Genomic DNA, 17,729 nt, shown 5'->3' on the forward strand with positions numbered 1-17,729 from the left:
TCCTGGATGGCGGACAGACAGACAGATATGAGAGAGGGAGAAGATCGCAGTCTGTATCACACTATACTTTGCTAATTGAGATAAAACAACAGATGCATGAGACCAATGCCAATTCTGCAGCAGCTCACAGGGTATAATGAAAATATTTCACCTTACACACAGACATGCACAACAATAAGACTGCAATCATGTCCATGTTTTCTGCTAATCGGAAACAATTAATTGGATGTCTCTCTTACAATGAAAATATGGCAGTTATCAAAATATGCAACAGACTGAAAAAAGATTCAAGGATTAATCTAATTTCCTCAGACCGCTGAACATCTCATTTGGCATCTGTCTTTCAGCATTCCACAAATTGTCAAAAAAGTCCAGCTGCACCAGAGACCTAAAAGCGTGGTTTCCTCGCCCAGCACAAAATATCTCTTTTTACCTACCCAGACTTAGACACACTTACTATGATAAGCTGGCTATCGCCATCTTTCGAAGCTTCCTTCAGTTTCTTAATTTGCTTTTGAAGATTCTCCTCAGAAGGCGAAACGCTGGCATTTGGCAGTGAAGACTGATTGCTCGAGGTCACCCTTCCAATACAAAGAGAAGGTGCATGTTTTTATTGTTCACGATACTGCATATTCATTAACTGTTAGTAGATTTTGTTTTTTGCTGCATATGGTTACATGCTGGAGTACTAAAACCTTGATTCTAACTAAACAAATAGAAAACATAAATGTCAAGTGTTAAGATGGATTTCTCAAACCTGGCCTTAAAGACAGATTTCAGGAGACCACACTAGTTATAGTGAACAGGGGAACTCTAGTTAGTCAAACCCAATCAAGTTAAACGTGGAGAGTGGTTGAGGCTTAGTCTCAGGAGAGGCGAGTGGGGTCAGGGGTCCACAATGAGTCCACACAGTGAACTAAGCAATTATTCTGCACAGACAGGCAAGTAAAAAAAGACTATTTATGATAGGCCCAAAAACACTAGGAAAATGGATCAAGCAGTTAATATTACACAAAACTTTAAATATTAAACATATAAACAGTCACCTTTGTTTATCGAAATGCATACAAATTACTTGAACACCAGAAAGGAAGCCAAGTTGTTATGCAATAGGAAAACCAGTACACAGGAATAGCACCCCTAACCTTTTGAGTCCAATCCCCAAGTTGAATGGGGCCTTGTGGCCACAAGTCACAAAGATCCTTTAGAAGAGGGGATAAAGTTAGAAAATGTTTCAGTGGTGATGAAAAGGTTCCAGAAGACTTCTCACGGCTTTCACAGTTAAGTAAAGTACTTTTTCTATCTTTTAGAACAGCTTTTAAAATAAATGTTGAAAAAGCGAGAGAATGGAATAAACAAAAGTTTATTCGAAAGTGCATTATAAGGGATAGAGGGCTGGCTGCAACTATTGCGATTACACACCACCATTACTCCCATTTTACTAGATGACATGGCAGGCCAACTTGGAGTCGCTGGAGGTAGGTATTTCCGCCATTGGATCCAGTAGAAGATGTCCAGGAGCTGCAGGTGCAAGGAAAATTCCAATCGAGTCCAGGAGTCCTTGTCAACGAAGAAAGGCAGTAGGCACCGGTGCATGCCTCTCCAGGACACTTTACCAGATGGAGGGGAGCAGGTTCAAGCGACAGTCACCGCACATGGGTGGCAGCAGTTGTATCTCTAGCCACAAACAAAGAAGGTCTTCCAGGGCAGGATTCCTTGATGCTGGGAAGCCGGAACTTGGCAGGAAAGCGACTTGTAGCACGAGCTGGTGACAACTAAAGTTCCAGGTGAAAACATTGAAATGACGACGCATCTGGCGCAGTGGCCCAATTCAGAGCTGGTCAGTCCACCGGGTGGTCCATGGACACTTCCGAAGGCTAAAAGCTGCGAGAAGATGTCGAGACTGGTTGGTCCCACCAGTCAAAGGGTCGAAGCACCGACGAGGGCCTTACAGATCAGGTGGTCCAGCAGGGTTTCATTGGGGGACAGTTGCAGGAAAGGTTGCCAGGCCTCTTCAGGAGTCATCCACGGGTCTTCAGTCGGCTGCCAGGCTACTTGAATGGCTGCAGGACTCCTTTTCCTAACTGAATTTAGAATAAGTGATCAAACTATTTGTGGGGTAAAAGAGTCAAATAAACCTTTGTGCTATTTTATTTTAGTCAGACAAACTCATCCTGGTTAAAGACAGCCTTATAGCAGTCGACTGAAAAAACACACACAAAAACACACACACACACACACACACAAAAACACACAAACACACACAAAAACACACACACACAAAAACACACACACACACACATCATGTGTGCTGTTTGAGAAATCACTCTTTAGCATGTGCAATGGATGCAAAAAAATGTTTTTTTTTAAAAATGATGCCAACCTCTCAGTCCCCCCCTGCACCCTCATCCCCCCCCCCCCCCCAAAGCCATGACTAGGCTTCCTCATGCAGTTTAAAAATCCTATTCTTGGAAATTGAAAGTAAGGAAAACATACCTACTTTAAATACAATCAAGCACATCAAGATAAGATCCCTTTGCACAAGAGGCAAACGGCTCAGAAACCAAGACAATTGAATAACAGCCAATTAGTTATCGGAAACTATTGTCACAACTCGGCTAGCTGTGTACACTCTACTGGTTTGTCCCAGCCTTAGCATAATTACAGTGTGGTACAGCCTGATATACAGTGGAAATGTAACTGGCAAAATATTGTTCTAATGTCTAAATCTGGTATATGTAGCCAGCCATGTGTGGTCATGGTTTGCCAGCGAGAGCTAAGGCTAGGTTTCCAATAAGAAATATGACCAATTGTATGAATTGCGTCTGGGATCGAATTCTGAATCCACACCAGAGAGAAAGCACATTAAGCCTGCAATGGTTAAATGATGCGGTACCACCCATTGCTTGTTTGGCTGCCAGAATGTTAAAAATTGTATGCAACATTACAATTCAGGCCATGTCTCCTACCCCAAGCCCAAATAATCCTGATTAAACTATTGTCCGGTCTCTTAACTTGGTAATACCTTGATACGAGTCCCAGGGAATGGAGGAAGACTAAACCGGAGAAACACTCCTCAAACCAGCAATTTACCAAGTCTTTTCCTGAAAACAAATGCATCCGCAGATTTCTGGCCCTGGTCCAGGCAAGGGTGTACACCTCCCTTACCCGACCCTGGTCAGCCCTGATGTGAACCACCACCCCCAGCGCCGCACCTGTAATAAAATGGTTAACAGGAGATCGGCTAAATCTCAAGTTCTTACCTTTTTCAGCTGGATACAGGCACCAATGTGGATTCTATAGGGATTCCAAAGGCGACCCTCTCTTTATTTCTAAACAATACTTATCTTGTGTTAGGCATGAGTTTTTCTTAAGAGGGGATCTGCTTGAGGGCGCTAGAGAGCACTGCACTGATCGCGAGAAAGATCCTGATAAAATAGCTTTATTCTCCCCCGAATCCCCCCCATCCGCCTCGATAACATACCCCTCTAACCCCTCTAGTCTCTAACGGCTGGCAGATACCAACTTCATCGCCATCCGCCATTATTCTGGTCAACGCAGCGGCGGCATGGGTGTCCGACCCTCCAGCGGCACCCTCACCCGAGCGACCACCCCCGGATTCAATCAAGGAACGGACTGCCAGGCGGGGTGAGCGGCGAAATCCACGGCACGAGAACAGCAGGGCGGCTGAGATCCCACCCGGCCCACCTGCGCCATCGGCCTTCCGGTCGGTCGGGGTGCTGACGCTGGCATCCAACCTACAGAGCCCTCCAGTCCCAGCCGGAGAGAGAGGGAACGTATCTGAACACACCAACGGCACCAGGTAGGAGAGACGCCCCCATCCCCGCCCCCCCCCTGAGTCTCTTCCCCGGCCCACAGATCCCCGCACGGCTGCCCGATCCCGTGGGAGAGGCGTTCCACAGGCTTCCAACTCCTTGAACACTAACGGCCCCAACCACAGGCCCATCTCCAGCAGGAGGCCCGCGCAGCTGCCCCACCCAGGCCTTCCGGGCCCGGCCGTGGAAGTGCTTTAAAACTCACGAACTCTCCAGCCTTCCAAATCTACACAGCCCGGGCCCCGCCATCTCCGAGGCGCCCTGCCGGCAGAGGACCCGAGCTCGGTCAAGTGACCAAAGAACATAGCGGGAAAACTGTTCGCTGGGGCCCACACCGCACTGCGACAACTCCTTGGCAGCGGCGACCTCGTGGAGGGCCTCTGCTGTTATTCTGCAACCCGACATCGGGACACGTCGACCACAGCGCCACACAACTGTCACCCAAGCCAGACAAGCGGGCCCTTCGCCGCTACACCCAACAAAGTCGGGAATCCATACCAGCATGGGCAAAACGGACAAATCGCAGCGAAAATTGATGTTTGAAACCGGCGCCATAGCTAAAACTCCCAAGCAGTCGAATCGAGAGATAGCGCCATCACCAAGCATGGAACAGGAATACGAGTCAATGCCCCCCAATCTCTCGACATACGAGAAATACTGCTCGATCTCAAAACAGGCATAGGCAACCTCGATGCCAGAATTGACACCCTATCATCCAAAGTCGACTTAATACAACACCGCCTTGATAAACAAGGCGAGAGGCTTGACACCATTGAACAAAGGGTCTCCGATCTGGAAGACAACTCCACGTCCCGGTCCTCCAAAGTGTCATCATTGGAACGCCAAGTAAAAGAAATTGTCGCCAAAAACGAAGACTTGGAAGGGCGCAGCCGCCGCAACAACATTAGACTGGTGGGGTTCAGAGCGCAACAAAATCCTGCAAAAATGGAAGACTTTGTGGAACGACTGTGCAAAGAAATTTTTGGAACAACCACCTTCTCGCCACTATTCATGGTTGAAAGAGCTCATAGGATCCCAACCAACCGCCCAATTCCAGGATCGGCACCTCGCCCCATAATCGCCAAACTGCTGAATTTCAGTGACCGCGATCTAATACTCAGGTTGGCCAGGGACAAAGGCGACATTCAATTCAATGGCGACAAAATCCAAATATTCCCCGACTTTTCACCAGCGGTGCAAGCGTCCGAAAGAGCCTTTGGTGGAGTTAAACGCCGCCTCCGAGAGGAGCAAATTCAATATTCAATGCTTTTCCCAGCTAAATTACGCATCCTCCATGCTGAAAAAACGCAATTCTTCACGTCACCAGAAGAAGCCAACCTCTTTCTCGATAATATCGGATGTCGCCCATTACGTGAAATGCCTAGACCACGAGGGAGAGTGAGGAATGGGGGCGATCCGCCCTGAAAAGCACCCCACATTCATCGGGAAATGAGCAAAAGTCAGTTATACACACCTCGGGATAGGTGTTCTTGGAGGGCACCAGCGCCCCGTGCACAGCACTGTTCACAATGTTATTTGGGGGAGGGTCACATTCGGGCGGGTTGGGGGTTGCCAGACGGGGAGGGAAAAAGGGGGGATGAAAAACAAGTTGGGGAAAGTGTCCTCAGAAGAAACAAGCCAAGAGTTTTAGACGTGCACCGACTGGGGCCAAATCCAGCCCCACCCGAACCCGACCGAGAACAATGTCCCCACCCTGGACTCACAAATATCCTTGTTGGATCAACATGCACTCCAAAGAAGCAGCCTTAAGCACTCAAAACCACCAAACAGTGACAGAGCAGCAGAAACAACGCAGCAACTCTAAGCAAAATTCAAACTAGCTACATGGAACATTAAAGGAGGCAACCAGCCCTCCAAAACCAGGAAGCTACTACACTACCTCCGACGCCATAACGTTGATGTGGCTCTCATACAAGAGAAGCATCTACGACCAAACTCAGAAAACCACTGGGCGAAAACGTGGGGATGCCACAGATACTTCGCCTCGTTTTCATCATACGCAAGAGGAGTCACCATATTCATCAGCAAATCAACAAACTTCAGACTAATTTGGACCCAGAGCGACTCCGAAGGGAGAACACTGCTCGTTCAAGGAACCATAGACGGGGAAGAAATAATCATGATCAACTCCTACGGCCCCAACATCGACGGTTCCAACAATTTCGACTGGGCCCAGACCCACATCGCATCAAACAGGGAAGCCACAATAATATGGGGTGGGGATCCGAACACCCTCGCTCGATCCTCGTACAGACAAAACACACAAAACAACCGCTCCTCGCTCCAAGGCGAGTATGCAAATATCCGAGATATGCAAAGCACACAATCTCATCGACATATGGAGAAGCAAACACTGCGACACTCAGCGGTCACCTTAGTGTGCAAGACATCTCAGAGCGACTTCACCAGGGCCCAATGGAGATTCAAGCCCAGAGCCCTCCAAGATCAACTCTTTGCCCAAGAACTACGTTCCGAACTGAGCGCATTTCTTGAGACGAACCAAGGCACGGTAGCTTCGCCGGGAACACTCTGGGAGACACTGAAATGTTTTATCAGGAGTGTGCCTAGCAAAAGAAAACAGAATCCTAAAGAGGTTAAGGGAAGAGCTAAACACATGCGAAAATCGCCTCAAAATACTTGAGCAATCAGCTACAGTTACAAATACTCCCGGCTCGCTGGCCGCTCTCAAGGCAGAATTGGAATCCTTCAGATCACTAGCAGATAGAGAAGCCAAATTCCTAGCAAGCCACCACAAAATCCGCCAGTATGGCGAGGGGCAACGACCCGGGGCGTTACTCGCAAGACTATTCACTGTGGAACGAAAACCCACGACAGTCAAAGCAGTGCGGGACATGTCAGGAACCCTTGTATACTCTGAAGACGACATACTGGAAACATTCCACAAATTTTACCAAAACGTATATAACTCCAATTATTCCAGGGAGCCCGCCGAAATAACAGAATACCTAAATACAACCGAACTATATTGGACGAGCGCCGAGCTACGCGAGCCGTTGAACGCACCCATCACCTCAGCGGAGATCCTAGAAGTCATTAAAGAATTACCGAGCACCAAAGCCCCAGGACCAGACGGCCTAACAGGTGAATTTTATAAATTCTTCGCAGACATTCTTGCCCCGCTCCTGCTCCAAGTCTTCGATGAAGCCATAACCAATGACCAACTTCCACCAACTCTTTACACGGCGAATATTCTCCTACACAGAACAGGTAAACCCAAAGACGATTGCGCCTCCTACAGGCCCATATCACTAATTAATCTGGATAACAACATTTTTGCAAAGATCCTGACCAGGAGGTTGATGCCACTCATGCCTGCAATGGTTCTGGCGGATCAAGCAGGTTTCGTTCCAGGCAGAAATACATCATTCGGCCTCAGAAGAATGTTTGGAGCGATGGAGGCCCTCAACCCAGAAAACCAAGCAGTAGCAGTACCTCGACGCCGAGAAGGCGTTCGATTCTGTGGAATGGCCCTTCCTATTTGCAATATTAGAACGGATGGGCCTCGGCAAATGATTCATCCAAATGATAGGCCTTCTCTACAAATACCCGACATCTAAAATCAAACTCGGAAACAAATGCTCCTCCGAAATCCTTTTACGCAGAGGGACCAGACAGGGCTGCCCACTGTCAGCATTGCTCTTCGCCCTGGTCTTGGAACCCCTTGCGTCCGACCTAAGGCTTTATCATCTGCACAGAGGTCTCACCCTCGGCCCACACAAAATGGTGGTTTCACTCTACGCCGACGACATAGCACTCTTCCTTCGCGACCCGTATGACAACCTGAATCCGGTGATGCGAGCCGTCCTTAAATTTGGCAACTTCTCAGGACTAAAAATCAATAATGCAAAATCTATAATTTTCCCTCTCACTGAATCAACCAAAGAATTTCAGGATGACTTTGGCTTCCACTGGCAACACTCGAAGGTCCGATATTTGGGGATCCTCATGTCCAGAACCAGCACCGACATCATGCAAGACAACTACGAGAAGACACTTGACACTATCCAAACGAAAGTGAACAGATGGAAAACACTTCCCCTCACACTTTGGGGCAGGGTGTCCCTAGCGAAAATGGTGATACTCCCTAAACTACTCTATCTCTTTACAAATATCCCCCTACTACTCACGCAAAAATTCTTACGGCAAATCAAATCCATCCTTCTTGACCTTATCTGGGCTGGCAAGGTTGCCCGAATAGCACACAGCACTATGATCCTGCCCATAACGTAAGGCGGACTGGCTTTACCCGATATAGAAAGTTACTACTGGGCAGCACAAGCACAGTTCCTGAGCCATTGGTATGCAAAGCACTTCATCCGGCCACATGTGCAAATCGAAAGAGCTCTAGCAACACCCTATCTTCTCCGCGCAGTCATACTCAACGAACCACCGGCACCCTCAACACCGATGAACACAATGGTCACGACACACACGATTTGGAGAAAAAGAAAAAAAAAATAAATAAATTGCCAAAAGGAACGGAGTCCAAACCAGATATTCCCCCTTCCTTCCGGTGAGAAGTATTCCAGGGATATCCATAACATCTGAAAAGGTCTTCCAGCTCTGGACCATCCATTCACTGGGCGACCTGTTTCCGAACGGTTCGTTCCTCTCGATTCAGGAAGCTCGAGACACAGGTGGAAACAACGCCCTCAACGTTTTCATGTACCACCGAACCCGACACGCCATGCAGTCCAGCGTTGCCACGTTCCCGCTCCAACCACCGACCTGGCCACTGCTCCACGGAGTGATTCAAGCCCAAGGTGATGGCCGTCTGGTGTCAAATATCTACAAGGCCTTGCTAACAGGAAAACTCACCTGCTGCTTAAAAGCCCGAACAAGGTGGGAAAGAGCTCTGACCACTACGATACTCGACGAAGACTGGTCATACATACTACGACTCACAAAAAAGTGGCAACAAACACAAGATACAAACAAATTCACTTCAACTTTGTCCATCAGGTCTACCACACTCCAGCAAGACTTCACGCCCAGAGGACGTCAATATCCGCCTCCTGCTCTCGCTGTGGGCACCCGGAAGCCGACTTTGTCCACCTGGCATGGTCGTGCCCCGAAATAGGAGCGTTCTGGACAGCAGTCCTAGAGAAAATCTCAGCTATAATTGGAGTGCAACTAGAACCTGACCCAACACTGACCATGTTAGGCCTAACCAACCAACTACCAGAACATACCAGAAAACTGGCGAACCTACTTTTGGTCCTGGCATGCAGACGAATAGCTTGCAACTGGGGCAGAGGACCGCCACCAACACTAAAGCAATGGCTCCAAGATGTCACATACTGTCAAGACACCGAAACAAACTACCTACGAACTTTACCCCTCCACGCATGACACCCCCGATATCTGGGGCCTCTATATTGCATACCTGTTAAACGCTGATGACGACTCGAGCTCGCAGTCTTCACCTCCAATACAAACTGTTGCGAACAACCGGTCACTTCAATAGCAGCCATGAGTGCCGAACAACAACATCACTAGAACTGATATGAAACTGAACCCGACACTAAGCGGGGATTCTTCCGAGGGGGACAGGGGGCACAAAGGGTCTTGTGACCGGGGCACGGTCTTGTAATGTCTGGAACTGATGCAACTGGGTCATGGGGTGGAACCAATGCCCTCCCTAATACCTGGTACCACCCACTGATGTGAGGCCAGAGGATGGCCTCTGTGGGAGTTCTCATACCCAAGGCTGCCTCAGGCAGGCTGTCATTTTCTTCCGCTACCTCACGCCAGGTTACTTACCCCCTCTAATCCCATCTCATACTATACATGCGACACATAATTACATAACATTGCTTACTTACCATTTCCCTAAATACCTTTCCCCACACAATAATACCCCTTCATAACATTCCTATTGCATATATAATCCTAAATACATACTTGCACTACATATAAACATGAATATATAAATGACAAACAAGACATATAAAACAGTACGTTATGTCAAAACAGGGGGCGACTGCTGCAGTCAGGCACCCATTTACAGTACCTTCACTGGTGTGTTCTTGATGGGGCTGGGTGACGACATGCCTGATGTTGGACATTGATGTTGGTGCCTGGCCTCACTGTTCTTTCTTCCAGGTGGCCCTGTCCCCCATGTGGAGCCATGCAACACATTGCACTTGATCTGCACCTCAAAATGTTCTTGGGGTTCCCCTGTCTGAGAGGGGGCTCGCCCAACTTCACTGCTGTGGTCTGGGGATGCCAGACATCACTGTCATGGCTTTTTTCAAATCTTCTGGGCGACCCTGTGCCCTAGGGGATGGGGGGCCCACGGCAAAACATTTTCTCTGGGCCGTACCCGTTACCATGGGAATGCCACCATGTTTAGTGCTGCAACGCCTCTGGCCTCGCAGCGGCATCCCAGTTATAACCGGGCTGCTGTGCCGTGGCAGCTCCTGGTTTTTCTGCTCCAGGCTGGCACGACAGGGCAAACCGGGACTTTACCTTTCCCAACTCCTCACCCAGTCTGCCTTATGGGACAGTCAGGAACTTCTCTTCTCCGGAATGGACTTCTTCACTCTTCAACTCGTGGCCACCGGGCATGAGAGGCACAGGAGGACTTCTAAACAGGGCCCCCCTCGCTAGCCACGAAGTGGGCACAAGAGGGACACGGCCGGGTTACCTGGTTTGAGCCACCCCACCACACACGGCCCATACGGGGCACCGCCACAGCCATGGCAGCTCTGTGCACACTGCCAGGTGATCTGCGTGATTTTTCCATCGCAGAAAAGTCCACGACAGAAAAGCTTGCATGAGAAATGTGCAAACCTCAAAAGGTTCACACATTTCCCATGCAAACACGCATTGAAACCCCAACTGACCCACACCCACCACTCACCCCCACCCCCAACATACCCAAACCCTACTTACCTTTTCAGAGGCTGTGTCCCTGCAGCGCCAGTTCCCTTTCACTTCCGTGATCGGGAACCGGCTCTGCAGGGTCCTTTTCTTTTTTTTTCGGAGCTGCAGGTGCGTCCCCCCCAACACCCCGCTCACTATACCACACATTATAGTGAGCTGGATGTTGCGGGGGACACTCCTGCAGTCTTTTTTTTAAATATACTTACCTGAAATGCTACCACCAAAGGTTCAAACTTTTGGTGTTCGAACCTTGGTGGTAGCATTTTTCTGGCTTTTTGTACAGTCAGACCTTTTTATTCGGTCCGATCGTACAATTCCCTGCCAGGGCCCTTTAATGTTGGTGGGCCTGTTCGGTCTGCCCCCTGGGCGTGCCAACATGGTGCTGTGGGTGCCTGGACATGTCCCACAGTTCACACGCCTTTTTGTCCCCCTCACGTTGTCTAGCTCCTAAAATGTCTGTGGGTCCAGTGGGCCGCTCAAGGCCATGGCCTCCCGTCCCACCAAAGGGGTGGTTTTCTTTTTTCTCCTTCCCTTCCCCCTTCTTACCCAGCCGTTTTCTAACTGTTCCCCATTTTCAAAACTTGTAGAATCTTTTCTCCCCTGCCAAGCACATTCTTCGGCAGGGCTGTCCTGTCCCTTTGTTTCCTTTTTTCCTTCCAACATTCTGTCCAGCTCCATGGTAGGCTGGATGAACGAATACACAACACAACATTAAAGCAAGCACAAGTGCACACAAACTTATTCACACCCCTGGTGTCTATCTATTCCAGGGGACAGGTATGTAGCCCTTTCTAGCCAGGCCCTATTTGGGCCACTGGCTACTGTGATGGGTCAGAAGGACACAAACTCTGAGGACATTTCTAAGTAAGGTTTATTAAATAAAAGTCAGAAAGGTCTAGCTATCCCTATGGCTATGGGGTGTTGCCTACCTAAGGAATAACTAAGGTGCTTGTCAGTCTTTTTCCTCAACGTCCAAAAAGAATCCGTCCAAACTAATACTATCTGATCCGATCACTATTTTAACAAAGTCAGGAGAATTACTCCCTTCTCATGCTCCATGCGACCAGCACTGATCTGCTTGGTATATGTTCTCTTCCTTGGCCACTCTCTATCAGTTCAGATAATTCCTTTCACACATTAATTAATATTCCACTTTAGGCAAGTCTTTGCTTTGTACAACTTGTTTTGTTGCATAGGCTAGGTGGGCTTTTAAAATCCTGATATTCTCTTTCTTTTACTCAAGGTATTTACATTCATTAAGGTTGACTTTAGGCCATTTCACTTTCATTAACCTCCCTATTCGGGAATGTTATTCTTTCTTCCTTTGTATTAGCGGAGTTCACTTTAAGTAAAAGTATTACATTTTTACTGTCACACCCTCCACGGAGCAGTCTTGTTCTTTCCCCCAAATGATCACATTTAACAATGGTAATTCACTTGAATTCAACTCTCCTTCAATTATCATTACTGGCTTTGTGTTCATTTCATCACGATTCCAATATAGTAACTCTTCTTTCTTATTTGTACTGAGACAAGGTATTCATTCTTCATTATATTCTTCCCGTGCCTCCACGGTCCCAGTTACCTTGATTCTTCTTCGGAAACGTTCCTGCGACTCTTACAGGTCTGGAGTTGACTTGACTTCTTGCTGCACTAGCGAGCCGGCTTCCTCAGTGCCACTCGTTTGTGGTCCTTGCGCTTCTTCTGGTTTCTTCAGTATCTCACCAGGTATGCACTTAACTTGTAGCGGCTTCCCTCCGATTGTCTCTGTGCTGCTGCATGGGCCAGCAGCCCACCCAGATTCCCTCAGGGTCACGTCACCACCAATTCTTTTGCTCTCAAGCTCTTGGGGATGCTGACCGTTCAGCATTCGTTCTCTTGCTTCCTAGCAAATTTGGAATTCACATATCCTGTGATGGCTCAAATTCTTCCCAGGCTTACGTTAGCAGGGAACTTCCCCTGCGTGGAGACACACTGCGCTCTGTCTCCTTTCTTTACACAACAAGTTTTCTCCTTTCAATCCACTCACCTCAGTGGATTGGTTACTTTTCTTTAAAGAGACATTTTATCTTTCTCATGAAGAATAGCATCCCTCTGCCTCTTCTTCGGTCCAGGCTTGATACTTAGGTTTTGGAAGTCCGATGTATGCCATTAGGTTTACTGGTAAACTGAAAGGAACCGGAGTTCTTGTCCCCAAAGGGAAGTCTCTCCCGGTGAGGTCCCACTTGCCTCGACCCCTTGTGAGGGTGTTGCGGAGTGATCTCACCTCCCTACCCTTACAAGAGGGGCGCTTGCTCCTGGGGAGAAGGGACGAATTGCCTCGATTTGTCACACTACACATGTCGGCCCCAGTTACAACTATACCAGACATATGGTTACCTGAGAGACTGAAAAGTGATGCTCCATCACCCCGAGTAGGCGGGACCAACTGAGTGTCATCTCTAGACTCCCAGAATCATGTCTGTTTTGTCTCCACTGGAGCCGACAAATGCACTGGACACGGAGCCGATCTCTGATACGGGCCTGGGGTTTCTAATCCAAGTACAAGAACTGAATTACAACCCAAAGAAATACAAAAATAAGATTGGGATTCCAAATATTTAATCTTGTATTCAGACTACTTTGCTTGACACAGTCGGAACCTCCCAGAACCTTGGGTCTATCTTTAGCCAACCAGACAACTGCACTACACCCCAGCAGTACTAGCTTCCTTCAACACAGAGATGTCACTAGCAGCATCAAGATAGCCATTCTTGGTGGAAGATACTCTTCAGCACCATTGGGCCTGCCGCTTGACCACCGGAACACAGCAATGGCTGCCTTTGACAAGTCACCTAGCACAGCAAAGGCCCAATGGCTGACCGCCAGCAGTGAAATTGCCAACGATATCGGACTGTGGGGTTACCAACGCTCAGATTGTCTGCAGGGAAGTCACCCGAGGGATCCTGGAGAAACGTCCTATCTCTAATATTAGTTCCAAACCTTAGTATTGGGTCCTTTAACCTTGGGGACTGGATCGTGTTTAACCTATGCTATGATATGGCATTTATAACTATCAGAAGCCTGTCCCATCCGATACTGGAACAGTAGGCCTCTCTATGAGGAAGTCATTAGCCACGGCCACATTCCTTCCACTCACTCGTAGGAACTATGTCTAGTCATTGAAAACAACACTAAATTGAACAGGGGTTCCCTGAAGTCTCACCCTCAGAGTACAGCAAGCTATACCCAACGGAAATTAAACAAAGGTTTCCAGCAACCAGTGGAGCCAAGACACACAGCTGTAATAGGAGACACGCAGAGGAAGAAATGGTACTGGGCAATAACTGACCTTGGATTTTAATGAGAAAGGTTGGTTTTCACGGATCTGATGAAGCCTCAGATGAGGAGTCTTCCGTATAACGTCAGGTGAAATAGTTAAGGGGGAAAATCTAAAATACACAGACTCACACCAGAGTGGTAGTGTGCAGCGGTGTTGCTAGAGGGGGGCTGAGAGGGCTATAGCCCTGTGTGTTTTGGTTGTAGCCCCGAATAAAAGTTTAGGGGCTTCAAATAAAAAGCTAGCTAGCCCAGAGTCCCGACAGTTCCGACATTAGCGTAGCCATGGGTCTTTTCCAGACCTAGCAACACCTTTGGTAGGAGGGGTCGTCAAGAATCACATCTTAAAAGAAAGTCAGGGAAGTTTTCAGGTGTATCTATTATACCCTTGTTAATAATGACGCAGAGCTTCCAAACACAATTCTTCTTTCATTCAAACTCTGTCTGTAAGCACCTACCTTTTAAGAGATGGAACTGGGCTCAATCTTTTTTTTTTACAAAGGATCTTCCCTAGAGGAAAAGTATTTCACTAAGTTACAAATTTCCAACCACCAACGCAGAGCATTTAGTCATCTTGTTGACCAGCAACTTGTACGAGTATCTCAATGAGTAAACAGGGTGCAAAAGTGAATAATCAAAGAGGACAGAAGGCCGAAAGCAAATGTAAACATCCTCATTGTGAGGGATGTCAAAGTTTAGATTTTTAATAATACTCTTTCACACCCCTGGTGGCCCCGCAATACGATCAGGATGGATTCTCCATTAGGCAAAAACAGGTCACTAAGGACAGGAACCATGCATTTGCAACAATGCAAACTGCCAAAGAAGGACCGTGCCTAGCCTAGCCTCTCAACCTTCAAGAGGGGTCTTGAATTCTGCAATGTTCTGCTAGTATATGCACGCATTGGCAAGTGATGCTAAGTGGCCATGACACAAAACGTATACATAAAATCAACACAGGTTTCAAACAAGTATGCAGTCTCAGGAGGGAGCATTGGAAACTGCATCAAGAATTACAAAATGTTAGACAAGTGTATTTCACTATGTTCACAATAAATTCTAGCCCATTAAGAATTTTAATGGTAGTTGACAGTGATCTGGATAACGGTCATGTCATCCAATAATTTTGATAAATAGGGATGGCCCTCAGAAATTATACTGAATATTGCCTTATACACATTTCCAAGCAAGGCTACTAAACATCACCTTACGCTTTTTCAACACTCTTGAAGAGTTGGGAGAGAAAAGATTTGAAATTAGTATTTTTTTTAAACAAAAATATTGCCCTTTTATGGAAACATACACCTCCTTAAGATTCAGCAAGCATAAGAATTTGACAAGAACAAAACGGCACTGCGTTTTTTGAGAAATGGTACATTTCTGGAGGATGGCTGGGCCCATCTTTATTTTTTCACTTGACTAGTGTGGGACACCTTGGCACACATGAATATTTAATTCACACTCCTTTCTTTACACTACTTTTCACAGTCCACATTTATGGTAAAACTGATTTTTTCCAGAGGAAGCAGATTTTTCCCACAGAATAGTGAAATAGATGTTTTCAAGATGCACTGCAAGTACCAAATCATATTCATTATGTCCATCATCGACTTTTTTAAAACTGTCATGCCGCCGAGTTCCTGGTGTCTATGGAGCCGCTGGTGACGCGGAACTTAGTCCCATCTGCCAGCGGCTTTCGGCCACGCCCCCCGTTTCCTGGTTTCATTTTCCTTCTGTTCCCATTGGTTGGGCGCTCCACGGCCCGGTGATTTAACCAGCCACTTCCGGGTCACGGATGCGTTGCAACGCTTCCGGTTTCGTCCCGTTAGCCCTGAGTTGCTTGCTACCTGTTGCTCTCTTCCTGGGTTACTCGCCTTTCCCGCCGGTCGGGTCCTCGCACCCAGTCTGGCTCCCCCCGCTGTTCTTCCTTCGTCCTTCCGCTGGTTCTGTCTTTCTCTCGCTCCCTTGGCTTTGTTTCACTCGCCCGCCTCCTCTGCCCTCCTTCCAACTTGCTTACCCTCCCTCCTTCCCATCTTCACTTACCGCCTTTCTTCCTCTCGTCTGTTCCGCTTGCTCCGTCCTTCTGTTTCCTACTTCCTCTCGCTCAGCTCCGTACCTTCCGTGTACCAGTTCCCTGCCTTGTCCATTGGATTTGCTCTCGCCTACCTCCCGGATAGTTTTGCTGTGACCTTCCGTGTACCAGACTCCGGCCTGTTCCCCTGGACTGCCTTTGCTTACCGTTTTGTTACTTCCACTTCTAGCCTCGTGTACCAGTTCCTCGGACCGCTTACTGGACTGCCTGTGGTTCTGGGGGGGTGCACTCCCACGTGTTGCCTCCAGACACTTTCCACCAGCTCTCACCCTTCAAGGATTCCTGGTTCCACTCCTCCAAAGCACCCGACGATAACACAGGGGGTTTTTGTGCCTAAGGGCTTTTTCCCCTCCTGGTCGATCCCGGGGGAGGGGCCTCTTGGTCTCCCTTCTTGGGGGGCACGGTGGCTTCCTCCCGGGGTCGTCCCTATCTACATAAAAAAAAGGTGCGATCACGAAGAAAGGAAAAGAAGGGTTCTTGGAAGGAAGAAGAAGGGGGAGATCTCAGAATCTACACTGTTGGACGAAGATATCACTGACCCCGGTGACAAAAACATTGTTTTCTATCCAATGAAATGACATGACCAGAAGAACTAGTGGGTGCTTTGGATAGGAATATAAGAGTTCTTGCAGGGGTTCGGCGGGAGTGGGGGGGGGGGGGGTTGGGTAGGTCATGTGGCAGAGTTGGATGGTCCAGCTCCTCTAGCGACTAGGAAAATGTTCCTTTCTGTGATTGATGCGATCAAATGGATTGTGGAAGCCAATATAGAGGTTGAAGCCTCGGCTGATCACCTCCTCTATTGTGAGCAAAGATACTGACCACAACCCATCAACACTGCCCCCGCTCTTAGCCTACTTTACGGAAGGGATTGGAGTTGCAAAGGCTTCTAAGTACTCCATAACGAGAAGTTTGGGAGGAACCCCTGGTGGCTCACAGCAAAAGGTGCCAGAGGAGGGGCTATAAGCATACAAATCTCGAATAAATCTCTCCCAACCTCACTCTGCGTCTATTCCCGAGTGAGCCATAAGGACATTAATGCTAAATTGGTCGCCAATTACATGCCATGCGAATAAACTCCACAACACAATGTGAAATGGTCCATAAAATATCGAGCCAAAATCGTTTTTTTGGGACAGATTTAATAAGGAGCAAACATTATATAAGATGCCCTAGAAGTTGTATTTCCCATTCAAAATCGCATTTGTACATTTGGCGCCGACAGATGGACGGATTTATTAAACTGTTGGATGGATGGGTCTATTTACATGCTCTACTTAAATGGCCAACATTTAAAATAATTAAAACGAAAAGTCGGTTGGGTTTGGGGGTAATCTGCAGACCCAAATTCGAGCTTTCAATTGGGAAGGTTATAGGCTGATGCTGGACTCACATTTTTTTTTATTTTTATTTTTTCAAATTATTTTTATTGGTTTGTTGCAAACCTTTAACAAAAAGAAATACAACAAGAGATAGACTCATCATCATAGTCTTTTTCCCATACATATTAAAAAAGAAATAAAATAATCATGCTAAAAAGCCATAGGAAGTACGAT

At 47.6% G+C, this 17,729-nt stretch overlaps 1 protein-coding gene across 1 annotated transcript in view; it reads right to left on the bottom strand.

Annotated features, from left to right (window-relative positions):
- Positions 1–17,729, bottom strand: part of ESCO1 (establishment of sister chromatid cohesion N-acetyltransferase 1) — a 644,577-nt gene that overhangs the window by 337,075 nt on the left and 289,773 nt on the right. The window contains exon 5 of the mRNA XM_069620888.1: positions 458–581. Within this exon, the coding sequence (XP_069476989.1) occupies positions 458–581 (124 nt within the window). The remainder of the gene's footprint in view (positions 1–457; positions 582–17,729) is intronic.

Source organism: Ambystoma mexicanum, chromosome 5q (genome assembly GCF_040938575.1).
Source record: "Ambystoma mexicanum isolate Mex_15411 chromosome 5q, UKY_AmexF1_1, whole genome shotgun sequence".
NCBI lineage: Eukaryota > Metazoa > Chordata > Amphibia > Caudata > Ambystomatidae > Ambystoma > Ambystoma mexicanum.